This window comes from Ostrea edulis, chromosome 5 (assembly GCF_947568905.1).
Source record: "Ostrea edulis chromosome 5, xbOstEdul1.1, whole genome shotgun sequence".
NCBI lineage: Eukaryota > Metazoa > Mollusca > Bivalvia > Ostreida > Ostreidae > Ostrea > Ostrea edulis.
This window is the reverse complement of record NC_079168.1, coordinates 38515845-38531779: the sequence shown is the minus strand read 5'-3', so window position 1 is coordinate 38531779 and position 15935 is coordinate 38515845. Positions and strand designations below refer to the sequence as shown.

At 35.4% G+C, this 15935-nt stretch overlaps 1 protein-coding gene across 1 annotated transcript in view; it reads right to left on the bottom strand.

Annotated features, from left to right (window-relative positions):
* The window catches only part of LOC125651937 (uncharacterized), a 59297-nt gene that overhangs the window by 29291 nt on the left and 14071 nt on the right, over nucleotides 1–15935 (bottom strand). The window contains exons 2-9 of the mRNA XM_048880789.2: nucleotides 11029–11121; nucleotides 10352–10437; nucleotides 4934–5023; nucleotides 4526–4618; nucleotides 2868–2963; nucleotides 2687–2785; nucleotides 2409–2504; nucleotides 442–552 (exon numbers count right to left, since the gene is read on the bottom strand). Of these exons, the coding sequence (XP_048736746.2) occupies nucleotides 442–552; nucleotides 2409–2504; nucleotides 2687–2785; nucleotides 2868–2963; nucleotides 4526–4618; nucleotides 4934–5023; nucleotides 10352–10437; nucleotides 11029–11121 (764 nt within the window). The remainder of the gene's footprint in view (nucleotides 1–441; nucleotides 553–2408; nucleotides 2505–2686; nucleotides 2786–2867; nucleotides 2964–4525; nucleotides 4619–4933; nucleotides 5024–10351; nucleotides 10438–11028; nucleotides 11122–15935) is intronic.

The following is a 15935-nucleotide window of genomic DNA, read 5'->3' as shown; positions in this document are numbered from 1 at the left end:
GTCTCCATATGAGTGAAAGATTCTCGAGAGGGACGTTAAACAATATTTAATCAATCAATCAATATCGTTAAAATTAAGCTTTGTATAATGACAAAAGAAGGAGTATTTCTCCCACTACTCTTAAACAGTTTTTTTCACCCATGAAAGGCGAATATAACGAACAGTGATCAATCTCATAACTCCCACAAAGAATACAAAATAAAGTGTTGGTCAAACATGGAGCCCAGGACATACCAGAGGTGGGATCAGGTGCCTAGGAGGAGGAAGCTTCCCCTGTCGACCGGTCATACTCTCCGTAAGACCTATGTCTTGATCAGGTAAACGGAGTAATCCGTAGTCAAACTCAATGTGCCAAGAATGCCGAACAATCATTATGAAACAGGCCAAAGAGGATTTGACCAAATGATAGGTTATGTTTGCAAGTCATGTTTATATACGTACAGGTTTTACATCGTTGAAGTCCTCCATCTCCCGTAAAGCCAGCATTACACTGACAATTTATAGTGTCAGTACATTCTCCAGGGAAACAGGGAGAGTGATGAGAACACAAAGCTGAAAATAGAACACAAAATTCAGTGCTCAATACATTTATTGCTCATTGTAGAAATTCAATAGTCTGCAACACTATATACATGTACGTATGATTCTAAAGAACCTAATACTCTCTTGTGTTTGCATTCTGATACTTTCAAATGTTGAGAAGAAATAGTTATCAATTATGGTACCTCCTAATCCCATCCTAGTTGATGCAGGTATACTCAAAGGACTCAATGTTTTTTTTAATTGGAACATTTTGCAATGGCTATCACCCAATTCATTTTTAAGTCACCTGATTTTACTCAGGTGACCTATTGCAATTGGTTGACGTCCGTCGTCGTGCGTCAACAATTGAACATTTTAAACTTCTTCTTGATAACTGCTATTCCAATTCCTTTCAAATTTTATATGAAGCATCGTTGGAACAAGGGGGACATAAATTGTAAATTTCAGGATTCTTGCATGCCCTAGGGCCTTAGGGGCGGGGTAAAAACTGTCAACAATTGACCAATTTTCACATGTTTAAGAAAACATAATGCATAGTGATATAGAACAGGAAGGCTTCTACCAAAATTGTAAATTTCATGATCCCCGGGATAGGGGCTCTGATTCCAGGGCGGGGCTAAACTTACTATATAGTGTACAAAATGTTGAATTTCACAACCCAGAGTTTTGACTCTAGGATGGGTCAAAAATAGTCATAACTTTCAATGTTTTGATGTTAATACACCTATTATATTATGTAAAGCTTTGCATCAGTGTATGCACTTTTGAGGATATTAAAGTTTTAAGAACACATCCTGTTTTATACTGTTGCTAAACATTAGAATTTAGCTTAGATATTCAGAACAGGTTTGTTTCTTGATTCCATAGCACTTGAAAGTAGTGATACTTTTTCACTAGTATTTTTGTGACCGATATGGCCTGTGGGCCTCATGTTCATATTTCATTGACAATGTGTTTTCACATTCTACCTCGCAGGTGATTTGATAGTGAAAGTGAAAGTCACGAGACCTTAAAACGGTGATCTCGTGTAATGAAAGGTGTTAGCAAGATAAAGAACCCTCACTACTAAACGATCTTGCTTGAGCGCAATGCATAGGTCACCATATTTTTTTTTTTTTTTTTTTTTTTTTTTTTTTTACATAAAAGTTGGTTACGTATCTATGTGATTGGTAAACAATCGGATATAACTTAAATTACTATACTAACAAAAATTAAATGTTAGCACGTTGCATTCTTTACAAATTGTTTTGTGAAAATATTCATATAATAAGAATTACATCATCTTTGAAAAATATTCAATGATCGATTTCCATGTTTTCATTAGTGCAGTCAGAATATTGAATTGCCATACTTTTTCTCATTAAATGAGATGTACTTATTATGATAGTAAACATATCTTCAGTAGGAATTTTTCTGCTCATCAATAGAACATTTCACAATGCTGTCTCAGGCATTTGTATGCTATATCGTATGCTATGCTACATACGGGACGGCAGGAAAACTCGACTTAGAACGCTTTATTTTGGCAAATTGAACTGTGAAACATATTGCACAGTGATTATTTTCGATATATTATACGCCATGCATTCAGGGTTTTCAGACAATATGTCCAAACACGTCAATGCAATATTTTAAGTACCTATTTCACAATGATGTACTTTGAGATTTTAACCACATTCTACATTCCTTTAAAAATACGATTTTTCCATCTGATTGTAAACTACTTGACAGAGGAATCTAAAAATGGTAATTCAATTTGTATTAGATTCGTTGAGCGTTTTCCATCCCTTAACAAATTAGTTCACAGTTAATATTCATTTACTAAACCTATAACATGTAATATTTTTATATTGAGAGATACTTACGGGTTTCACAGGTACTTCCGGTGTACGTCTCTAAACAAGAACACGTGTCTGGTGATACGCATGATCCGCCATTTTGACATTGTGGATTACAAACAGCTGAAATAAGACATTTTCATAATCAGTAAAAACAATCCATTGTTTCTAAAAAAAAAAAATCTGCAATAAAATACATTACTGTACAATAGTCTCATACAGGTTTTGCAACTAGCGATGAAATATATGGTATCGTATTAATAACATTAAAAAAGGCAATAACGAAGTTTGAATGATAATCTTACGAGTTTGACATCGTGATCCATTATAGTTATCTGTACAGGAACATGTACTGGGTGGAGAGGTACAACTGCCACCATTCAAACAATGAGGTTTGCAAATGGCTAAAGTAAAAATATACCGAATGTTATGAAAAGTGAAAGAAATTTTAAAATGAATAAGTTATTTTTGCGATGAGATGATTACCATCTGTACAAGTCGGACCACCATAATCTTCATCGCATAAACAGGTGTCGGGGCTTTGGCAGACTCCTTTGTTTTTGCATTCCGGTTCGCAAATAGCTGTCAAAGAATTTTAATGAGACATTAAGAACTATAGATATATCACAAAGTTTAACATTTTCTAATTGTTGAGAGCGGGATTAGTATAAGCCTCTTGCCGTGTTTCCCCAATTTCATATATTATTTAGATGTATATTGTAAAATGTTGATTGTTGTGAAAGAAGTATCGTTTAAACCAATGACTTACTTCAAGCTATAGTCCAAGGACATAGCTAAGGAATAATTGATATTCACGCAATGAGGGTATTTTTGAGGTTGCTTTAAAACACTCGCACCTCTCGCCATGGGTCCAGGGAATGAAGTCCCAGTGGGCCAGTTCATTTTCAACGTACTTGAAATATGTTTGAATTTTAATCTTAAAGGACACAACGCATGTTTCTAAAAAAAATTCATTTTTTCAGCAAAATTAATTTTTTTCATACCTAAAACTAAATGTGTTTTAATGAAATATTTTGCGTAGTTTTCAAGTTTGAAAGCGATGAAATTAAAATCTTGCGATATGCATGTTTACTTTTGCTATTTTAAGCGCCATTTTATGTGACGTCATATGCGCCCTCGGGTTTGAAAACATCTATTGGCCATTTCATATACAAATTAGATTTAATAGACAAAAAACCAATGATCACGTTAATGGCTTGTAAATAGCATTGTAGTAAGGTGTTTGTGCCATGTAAGGGAGTACTGGTGGTCGGTAGAAAGGATTTAGACTGAGCAATTTCCAAGTTTTCGTAGGAAGGTATGAGAAGAAAGACGTGGATAAAAATTTTGTTGGAGCAAGAACATCACCTTTAAAAAATGCCCACTCAGTCACCTTTTGAAAAACCATTTGGACAGAGACCCAGATAAACTGCGAAATGCTTACTTTAAACGAGATTCTTGAAACCCCTGTAACATCAATTTGTTTGTGAGTACGGCAGCTTACCTCGATTTATAAACTGACCATACGCAGAAGAAGGTATTGCGTATCGAATCCGTTGAGAGATGAAAACACCATATGCAGGTGACAATGGAATATTGCTACATAAATATGGGAAGTTGACGATGGAAAAGCTGAAATCATCCCGTTTGTCATAAAGTTGAGTTGTTAGTTTGTCGTTAATATCAACTTTCAGTAAAAATATCTAAGTATGAAGCAGAAATGGACGACTTTGTGGTGTCTTTTATTTCGAGTTCACAGGGATATATCGAATCGGCATATGAATGAAAGTTATTAATATTTATAGATAAAACGTCGTCGATATATCTAAATGTCGAATTGAAGGCCACAACAAGATATTTTGTGTTCTCACTTAGAAGATTTTGAATAAATTCTGCTTCATATGAATATAAAAACAGGTCAGCTAATAAAAAAACACCCCACAATTCGTGCCCATGGGATTTCCAACAGACTGTTTAAAGACCTGATCACCAACGACCACGAAGGTATTGTCCATGAGGAACTTTAGCACTGATGTTTCGTTTTTGCAAAATTATGTGGGAACAGCTGCATGCTTATGCACATGTAGTTAAGTTTCCGATTGCAAATTAAATTTGAAATTCCTTCTCTTTCAGTTGATACTTACGATCAGAGCAGTCAGGACCTTTGTATTTCGGATAACACGTACACTGATTAGGACTGGTGCAGTATCCATTCTTGCATGTCGGGTTACACAGGGCTATAAAACAGAAGGACATTTTCCACAATATACACTCATTGCATTAACTTTTTTCAATGGAGATATATTTTCAAACTGCATTCAAAATACTTTTTAAAACTCTTGCGAAAAATTAATGTCGTTTCTAGATTAGTATTATCATTGTAGAACATGTTTCTCAAACAGTGATAAATATTTCTTTGTTGATAATATCTTTAGATTGAAAATACGCGTAGTATCTCACCATAATCTTTCACGTTAATATTTGAATGATCTGACCTTTAAAATACTAAATAGGATTTAAATTAAGGAAATATTTCATACAAAATGTCTTACGAATTTGGCATGAATTTCCTCCATACCCTAGCGGACAACTACATACATCTGGAGCTACGCAAGTTCCGCCATTTTTGCAATTGCAAATAGCTGAAAAAAAATTATACATTAAATATTTTATCTTAGAATCAAAATGAATGACACATATAAAATTATGTTTTACAATATTCTGTCAATAGCTCTGCATTTTAGAATATGGAAATTTCAAGCGTTCTGCTTTCACAATGACAAAAAACAACCACGCTTGGCCCTTATCGTAGTTCTGCTCTGTCAAGAAGAAGTCAAAACATGTACAGATCGATGGACAAATCTTTGACAAACTTGATATCATAAAAGTTAAGTATCATAACAACTTGATATCATAAAAACTACCGGTTGCGATAGTGGAGTGCTTAGGGCGATCGCTTCACATTCGGAAGTCTGGGTTCGGCGTCGCGTCAATTAACTGACTGGTCCTCCGCCGATCACCCAGTACCAGAAGTGAAAGCCACGGGTCTTTCGGATGTGATTTTTGGGAGTTGAACTATGTTCAATCTCCCTGGGTCATCACGCACTTTTCTGCGCAGTAATTTGTATTGATTTGTATAGTGGTCGTCAGCGGGGGTTCTGTGTCAGCTGATTTACTCCTAGGTAAATCAACATAAACTTTTATAAACATCCGCTATTAAATAATCCTGTAACTTTTCTGAATTAATCTAATTTTGATAATTGACATGTAAATAAATGCAATGATATTGTATTCAAATCAATTTGAATACAAGATTTCGATCAAATTGATACTGATAGACATAGAAAAATAAAAGATAAGGTTGAAAATTGTCGTTTGTAGCGCAGCGTCACCTATAAACATTGATAGGGAAACGAACGACAACTGCACACAAGCCCTATTGACACCGTGGCGCGAAATATCGAATATGGTGCGAAACCTTACAAGAAAATTTACTAGAAATAACTCTACAACATTGTGTATGTGTATATATTTGGGTTTTTTTTAATGTGATATAAAAAATGCTTGATGTTACATGTAGATTGAATTAAAACACGTCATTCCCAGTCAACAACTTTCGATTGGGATCGGAATACGAAATAATTTTTTTTATACCGGTGGCAAAGTGAAACTGCTTCATGCTTCAAGTTATTGAATTACGTAGTAAATGCACGTTACACATTAGAGAACTGTTCCTTTTAATAAAGAAAGTCACAAAATAGATACAAAATGAGTGTACCTTATTCATTACTGTTACCGAGCTTTCGTCGACTATAATCTCGAAATGGCGTGTTTCGCTTCGCTTGATGACGGTAAGGTCCACATTTTCTACGTGAGTAGTGTGATATTTGTTTATGAATTTTTTGCGCATACATGGTATGTCTCGGCTAGGAATAATGGAAACTTTCTCACCTATGTATGTAAAGACATATTAATATCTATTTTTAAAAATGTAGAACACTTTTATCAAATGACAATGTTTGAAAACGCTTAGAGCCCCGATGTCAGAATTTCCTTTTCCAAGACATCAATATGTCAAATTCATTATCCTTTTTGAATAGTATGTACCATATTTTGTACCATGCAGTTATCCATTTTGAATCCCTATTACAATGGAATTTTGCTGCACTCTGTAATGTTTGAGTGGATGTCATGAGTGTGTGTCAAACAGAAATTTTAAGAGCATGGGATAAGGTGCTGCCATGTATTACTTCACTATCAAAGTTTAAGCCAGTTGCCACAATGTTGAATTTATGCTGCAAAAAGGATTGGAAATTGCTTTGGTCAAAACACATTGTTTATTTGTCTACAGATAAAAGAGACATGAGGATTCTCCCTCACAAACTAAAAAAAAAAATAGTTATGGATCTTGTACATGTATAGTTTATTAATCACTATAGATTTCCAGCATCACAAGTCTGATTCCACTATATGCTTTCCATACTGTCAGGTTCATTCACCCCCTGTTTGAGCCTCAGTATAATATCCCAAATACCTTGGCAATAAATAACATTATTTGACTATTGTTTCATTTTTAGCGGAGTTGCGATGAAGTCGAACTCGGCTTATGATCTGATTAAGTGCCTTTGGGCGGGCAGGCGGGCACGCATCAACATTTCATTTCCGCACCATAGCTCTTGAGCAAATTATAGGATCTCATTCAAACTTAGATGGATTGTCACCCTCAGTAAGATGAGGAAGCCTATCGATTCTGGGGTCACTAGGTCAAAGGTCAAGGTCACTGGCTATAAATAGACTGAAATTTGGAGAAAATTTTGTTTTCCGCACCATAGCTCTTGAACGAATTATAGGATCTCAATCAAACTTAGATCGATTAAGTAAGAAAAGAAGCCTATTGATTCCGGGGTCACAAGGTCAAAGTCACAGTGGCTATAAATAGACTGAAATTTGGAGAGAATTTTGTTTTCTGCACTATAATTTTTTAACAAATTATAGGATCTCAATTAAACTTAGATGGATTATCGCCCTTGATGAGACAAAGAAGCCTATTGATTTTGGTCAAGGGTTAAAGGTCAAGGTCACAAAGGATTTAAGTCGGCTGAAATTTATGTACGCAAAATTTTGCTCCCTGCTTGATAATTCTTGAAAACTTTTCTGCCGGTTCCCTCTATGCCCATTCCTTGCGCAACTCGGCTTGTGCATTTCCGATGCCCGACAATTTTTAATTTTTTTGCATTTCATTTATTTTGAGTTATTATACAATTATTTACCATTCCATTGATCCTCTACAGAACTGTAGTATACTCAGGTGACAGTTTAGCATATTGGACTACCTTTTCAAGTAATGAATCCTTAGAATTAGCTATAACTAGGATTAAACTTGAATGTATATATACAGGGGGAAAACTTCTTCATAACTGCAAGGCATTGATAACCATATTGATTTGAATGTTTGGGCCATAATATGTGGTCACATTTTTCATGAGAATATAAAGGGGTGAAATTCTAGAAAACAACAACACGACTTCAGTTACTCGAGGAGCGTTGTGGCCCATGGGCCTTCCATTATCCATGTTTGCTGTTGTAACGCTTTGAAAAACAACAACAGTTGATTTGTATCTAAAATCATGATAATATTCAGTCATTTATCCCCCTCCCCTTCCAGTACTATCTTTTCTAACTGAATTTCCACAATGTTCAACTCCCACGAGTACTTTAAGTACTTTGATTAAAACGGAGGTCCCGTGTCGCGATACGAATTAACACATGAAAGAACCCTTACAGCTTCATCAGTCGGCGTCATGCACAAGTTCAAATTTGTGGCACTTCACCTACAGCTGGTGACCTCTATTCCGGATTTTCGTAATTCTTGCTTGTATGAGTTGTCGTTCGTGCGGGACGGTATGTATCCAAAGTTTGGTTGTGCATGTGATAAATACTGTGGATAACAACGATTAGCCGGTTAACCGATTACTCGGTTGAAAAAATGCTAACCGATTAGAAAATTTGTAACCGATTGGCCGGGTTATTTGTAGTAAAGAAATACTGTCGTGCCTGTATTATGTTTTTTTTTTTTAAAAAAAGGGGGTGGGGTCGTAATATTCAAAAGTCTAGGTGACGTTTAAATATTCACATTTTTAATGACTGATAAGATTAGCTAATCTTCAAAGTAAAATTTCATACAATACCGGTAATTATAGTCCATTTTGTAGGTAAAACCTTTTTGTAAGGCCCCAGCCAGGTTCTATAATGCTTGCGTAAAATAAACTACCAAGCAGTATTAGTATCACACTGATAAACTCGACGCTGGGTCAGCATAATTTCCACATGGATTTTATAATCAGTTCGTACCATTATAATGCATGGTAATGAGGACAAATAACATGTATATATGTACATTTCTGGTCAGAGAAAGATACATTATTATACAAAGTTGGAGAATGAAAATAAAAATTGAGGGCGGGGGGGGGGGGGGGGGGGGGGGGTACGCCTAAAAATCATGGAGGTCAGACTAAATCATATTTCTGGGTGACTTCCCAATGTTTCATGCATAGTAATACTAAGACGAAAAAGAGATGAAATGTCAGCTATGTTATGTAGAACGAACTCGCACGTCCTGAGTAACTTGATTTGACTCCGTGCCGTCCGAACTAATTTTTGCCACCTTAGCAATTCTTGTAAACAAACTTCGAAGACAATAGAATTATTTCTTTAACATAAACTTGAAGTCAGACATTGTAATATAACCTAATTATATGATGCACCGTTCTGGCGTGGCGTTACAAATTCAATACAAAAATGAACATTTTGAATTTCTAAAAATATTCTTGCTTTTATGTGGTTTTTGTTCGTCTTTACTTATCGAAACACTCGTCATGCTGTTTCTCAGTGAATTAGGGGGGGGAAAACCTGAAACTAAAATGAAATTAAATAATACAGTAATTGAGAATTATAATTTTAAACGATTAACTGGTTAATTACATGTAATCGGTCAAAAGAATTTACGACTAATCGGTTACCAAATTTTCACCCTTTGTCATCCCTACTAACTAAATACTACTGTGTTCATAAACAAGATTTTCCGTGCTTGCACCTCTGGTATGTCCAGACATACAGCGTACAGTGTTTATTTAGTTGGGTGGGTGGGGGTGGGGGTGTTTGCCTTTATAAGATTATTAGTGGGATAATATGTTATGATTTTTATTATATTTTTACAGTTTATTTTCATTTTTTTAATAGTATATTATTATAGAATTTTGACCTCGGATCCGATGCAATCTTTGAACAGCGATATTTAATAAGACCTCAACTGTACGCACAATAATCATGCGCCGTAAACCGAAGGTTATCCTAAGGGGTGGATATGAATTTAGGAAATCAATGCATTCGATTTCCTATGCCAACCTGAATACAAATTCGTTATATCTTTAATGTCTGATGTGTTATCTGTTAGAATGGAGCTGACCGCCGCACGAGTTGTGAGTTTGTGGCTACTTTTAAATGACTTACTCGAGAAAATATTTGTATTTGCAATTTTTGGAAATCTGTGATGCATTCCACGGCAGTGTTAGGAGATAATGGCTAGGCTGTAATGCATTAATAAGCGAATCCATACCATAAAATGTAAATGTTTGTATTTGGGTACTATGTATACTCTTCACCGGAAGTTCATATAGACCGCCCCACACGAACGATAACTCCTACCCTACATGCAAACATTACGAAAAGGGGTAATACCTTCTTGAAAATTTTCGAATGGGACGTTAAGCAAAATACAAACAAACAAATGGCCAATGTGATTTTCAGCAAAGGAATCAATTCCGCATCAACAGTCCGAATCGGAAGAAGTGTGATAAATTTCACAGCAACTTGAGCAGTGCAATCCTTTTCATCGGTATTATATTTTTTACAATTTCATTTAGTAATGTGTGTTTTCTAAAATGGTAATATACTGTCTTTTATAAACCTACGTGTTCCACAATCACTCCCTACGTATCCTGGGCAACATCTCTGAATAAGTGCGTAGCGTGAACGGGTGACAAAACGGTTATAGATGCTGAAAAGGAAAATTCATAATATATATTCACAAAAATATGTGTTTAAATTTTATTCTGAATACACAGAGATTATCAGAGCAGTCCTATAGCAAAATATGTTTGTGAAATACTGAGTACAAAAGTATTTATGATACCCCTCAAAAAGGTCTTGTCACAAGAAATATACAAGTAAAATATGAAAGCCCTATCACTAACCTTTCATAAAGCTATGGTCAAGGTTCAAGTTCTTTAAAAGTAAAAAGAAACCACCCAGGTCAAGAGGTTATTATGCTTGGTACTAAAAGAAAAGTCTTTTCAAAAGGGATACACATGTGAAATATGAAAGCCCTGTCACTAACCATTCAAAATATCCCATTGATTCATTATGATACACATGTCTTACGATTTACATCAGATCCGATAATTACAGACACATATTTCCAACAACAACAAAGCTCAATTTCTGATCTTTAACATCTCCACAACCAATACTTCTATCATCTACGAAGTATAATTCTTACCAATAACATTCCCCGACCTCCACGTCTAATAACAAAATGTTACAAATATTACTTTTACGGTCACCACTCCCATTAAGTCCAAACTCTTACCAATAATTTCTCCACGGCCACCATCTCCAACAAGCACAAATTCTTTCCCTGTAGTAAACTACACCAGGCGCTAGTGTATAGCAAGGAGCACCCCTAAGATATCAAATCATATATGGTCAGTACTTATGATAATCTGGTTTATGACATTGAAAGAAAAGAATTTATCAAACCAAAAAGATGTCAGTTTTTATACATCCGTCTTTAAACGGGGCGTATTATGGTACAGCCATGTCTGTACGTCCAGACTTTTCTCTTTCTAATGTTATTTCGCACATCAAGTTGAGACTTGTCAAGTAATTTCTTTGTGGGTCCCTCTAGCTCAAGTTGCAATTTTGATTAATTTCTACTTCTCATAATTACTTCCCACCACTGTTTTCAAGGGAGGACCTTCTTATTTACAGAGTGTTTGTATGGTATTGGATATGTGCATGTGGCAAGGAGTTTCCTGGATTCGCCCCTGTACAGAACTGTAAGTATATACATGTACAAATTGTACATGTGTGTATTATATCAAATATTTGAGTGAGATTTTTTTTAAAGATAATAATACAAGCACGTAGCATTTTTTTTCAAAGGGGGTTGACAGCCGAAGGAGAGGTTAACCTATTTAAAATTCTGACATGCAAAGTAAGTAAATAAATAAAAGAAGAAAGAAAAAAAAAACTATCTTATTTTCACAAATCTTCAAAATCCTACATGTGTGTATTGGGTAGGTGGGGGACCTCGTCCTTCCAAAAATGGGTCAATATATTCATGACTTCAAGTTTACAATCTTCCCTCTTCACTACTACTATCAAAAACAGTAGGGGGAGTCACCCAATACATAGCTTTATTTGCATGTGTAATTGTAAATAATGGAAAATAAAGTAGCGTACCCCTTCTACTTACCTGTAATAAATATTGCGACTAATCAAAACAATGCTGTACCTTGAAATGAAACATTACTATAGTGTTTATACAGGGTAAATACCTCTCCACTTGTTTACAGGAAGGGGGTGGTGGTAAAATATGGTATTAATGAATTGCCCTGAGTGAGTCTTGTAAACGATCACTATATCATTCATTATGTTGACAATATGCAAGTTAAAGAAAATGATTATCGATTTATATAAATATTTATTTTCTTTAACAAAAATAAGCGTTGAGTTGTTTGTTAGATATCATATAAGCCAACAATAAAATTTCGTTTCACTATGAGTTTTTTCCACATGCTAGTTAAAGGGAAAGGCAACCCAAAAGATTTTTACATGATAAATGATAGGATTAATTATACTATGATAAAGATTTGTCATACAATTCTGTTGATATATGGCCTAGATAAGCTTCAGTACTAATTTCAAAACGTCAAAATTGAAATTCCCGAGATCTATAGACGCTGCCATGATGTGTAACTCTTTTGTATTCAAGACCACAAAAATCAATAATTTTGACGTCACACCGTCTGTTCCGGTTTTGATGAGATTCTAAGATCATCCACAGGTGCTTGGGTTCAGGACCCCCACCCCCCCCCCCCCCCACCCACCCCCACCCCCCTCGGAATAAGCTACATGAGTTGATTTAATTATTTTTTTCTTTAAAATATTTCTAATGCCTGTCAACATTAACCCATTAAGTCCAAAATAATTCAAAATAAGCCCTTTAAAAAAATACCCTCACTGGTTATTATAATAGAACTTATAATAACTAGTGAGGGTATTTTTTTAAAAAGGGCTTATTTTGAATTACATGTATTTTGGACTTTATGGGTATGCAAGACGTTGACATGCATTAGAAATATTTTCAACAAAAAATTAATTAAATCAACTCATGTAGCTTATTCTTCGGAGGGGGGTCCTGAACCCAAGCACCTGTGAGATAATCAAAGATGTGCATGTGGTAGATCTTACGAATAAATAGGTTGATGCCTTCCTGGCAAGCAGTTAATTACACTAATGCGAAGGGGAGATGTGAAAAAGGTGGGTTTTTTTTGTTGTTTTTTCTCGAAATTCCCGACTCAACCAAGTCGTTTGAAAAGAAAAGACTACGTAAACTGTGGATCCATCATTTGCGTAATGACAAGTTGAGGTTCAAGACATTTGTATGATGAACGTTTACTGTCTGCCTTGTTTGCGACTCGACTGAACGTCTTCTTTTCTCAATTTCTTCTTGCGAAAGGACGGGCTCAAATCTATACGGCCCCAAACTTAACTTTTCGTGACTTGTCATGTTTACAGTGCTACTGATGAAATAAACCGGAATAGACGGCGTGACGTCATAAATTGAACTTCAATGGCCACTCTCTTAGCGCTGGGTAATTTAAAATACATGATAGATTAATATTGATTTAATTGTTAAGCAAGGAGTTTTGTTGTTAAAGACTGTCAATTACGATACCAGTAAGTAATACTTTATTCATAAAAGCAAATATGTGGTTAGGGTTGCCTTTCCTTTTAAATAGTTTTTCTTACATAAATCATAGCAATTTATAGCTTGATATGACCTTTCTTACATAGACCATGGTAGCTATGTGTAGCTTGATATGACCTGGTAGACAGGGGATGCTTACTCCTCCTAGGCACCTGATCCCACCCCTGGTATATCCAAGGGTCCGTGTTTGCCCAACTCTCTATTGTGTATTGCTTATAGGAAAGTTATAAAAATTATCACCGTTCGTTATATCTTCACCTTTCATCATCTTTCTTACACAAATCATAGCTATTTAAAGCTTTATATGACCTTTGCGAATTTCATTCAGCGTTCCCAATTCCTAAAATTTTCAAAACCGTGTCAGTATTATACATCTTGCAATTCGATATATTTGTATACAAACAACAGTACATAGATCGTGCGTTAATGGACAAAAGCAAAATTGTTGATAGTAAATAGAAGGATAAAATTTATTCAAAGTTGACAACAGTAATAGTTTCCTGGTGACATAAATGTAAAATTATGGAAAACATACTTCTAAGGTATATTTCCTTTTTACTTTATTTATAATGTAAGTCAAATAGAAAATTGGTTATTTTTTTCAGCAAGCATATTTTATAAAAACGTGTTCTTCCGTAGGTACATTTTTTTATTTTAAAACATTGCACGAAACGATGAAAAAATAAATGATAAGCTGTGTCAAAAATTGTTAAATGCAATAATTGTTAAAAGAGCTATCCATAGCATGAAAAGAGTATAGCAAATAGCAAACACGGATCCCTGGACACATCAGAGGTGGGATCAGGTGCCGAGGAGAAGTAAGCATCCCTTGTTTAATGGGTGCACCCATTGTGAATCCTATATCTTATCAGGTAAACGGAGTAATAACCCGAAGTCAAAATCAGTGTGTAGAGAACGACCTAACAATTGGTATGAAAAACATCAGACAGCATTTAATCCACTGACAGGTGGTACTGGTAAATTAGATCACTGTAACGACCACAGAGTTTACGAAATGCTGACTTTGAACAAGATTGTTTAAACCCCTGTAGCATCAACTTGTTTGTTACAACGGTGTACGAACCCTGAACGGTTTGGGTAGGGGAGCAAATCTGAACAGTACGGAACAGTTGAATATGGATAACGCATGATTTCGGTCGGGAACGGAACGATTTGGTCCAAAACGGAAACGAACAGTTTCGCTTTGATTTAGAATTCTATATTTCGGACTCTTTTGGAACTTTTATACACAGAGTGAGAAAGAGGAGAGAGAGAGAGAGAGAGAGAGAGAGAGAGAGAGAGAGAGAGAGAGAGAGAGATTAAAGTTTTCCCACATGATTTATTTGAAATGAAATATGGGTGTGATACTAAATTAAACCAGGTACAGTTACGTATACGTGATTAAAGTTCGGATATAATAATTACTTACATCAATATACCTTATACTAAATGTCTTTTTTGCTAAGGGTCAATTCAGGTCCGATTTTGGGAACATCGTCGTTTAACTTTGAAATGTCGTTAGTGTCTTGATATCTTTTTAAAGTAATTTTCAGTACAACTACTGCCGAGGTATTATACATGACAATCAGTTTGTATGGGTATCATATTTGGGGAATGTGACTAATCACTCGTAAGTGTACGACATATAGTTTGTTAAATTGTCTAAAAGTGAATTTATCGATCTAAAATTACATATGCAGACTGTATCTTAATAATTAGATAAAACATGGTTCGTGTATGTTCTGTAATTAGAATCTTGTAGAAGTGGATGGAACCACCGATCATTTATTGAGATATTATTTTCATTGACGATTATATCGCCGCGGTGGCCTAGAGGTTATCGCGTTCGCCCCGCATGCGGGAGGCCGGGGTTCTAATCCCGGCCGCGACAGACCTAAGTCGTTAAAACAGGTAGTGACAGTTCCATTGCCAAACGCTCGGCATCAGGTGTGAATATCACAGGTCCTCAAAGATGTCCTTAAAAACGGATGTCCTGTGTCACAGTAACTGTGGCACGCTGAAGAAGCCTCATTGCTCAATGGCCGTAAGCGCCGAGCATAGGCCTAAATTTGAAGCCCTTCGCCGGTCGTGGTGACGTCTCCATATGAGTGAAAAATTCTCGAGCGAGACGTTAAGCAAAATACAATCAACCAATCTAATCTCGACAATGCAAATCATATGTATTTAATAATGTTCTTGTTTTATTGAAAATAAATACACTTTCAAACTAGATCATATATAAATATCATTGATAGATAAATCATACCCAAATATCATCTCCATATGAGTGAAAACTTCTCGAGAGAGACGTTAAAGAAGATACAATCAATCAATACTAAATATCATGATATATAATTCAAACCATAACGAAAGGTGAACACAACGAACGGTGATCAATCTCATAACTCGCTTAAGCAATGCAAAATAGATAGTCGGGCAAACAAGGGCCCCTGGATAGATCAATAATTTTATACTTCTTAAATGTCATGTTTTCCTAACTA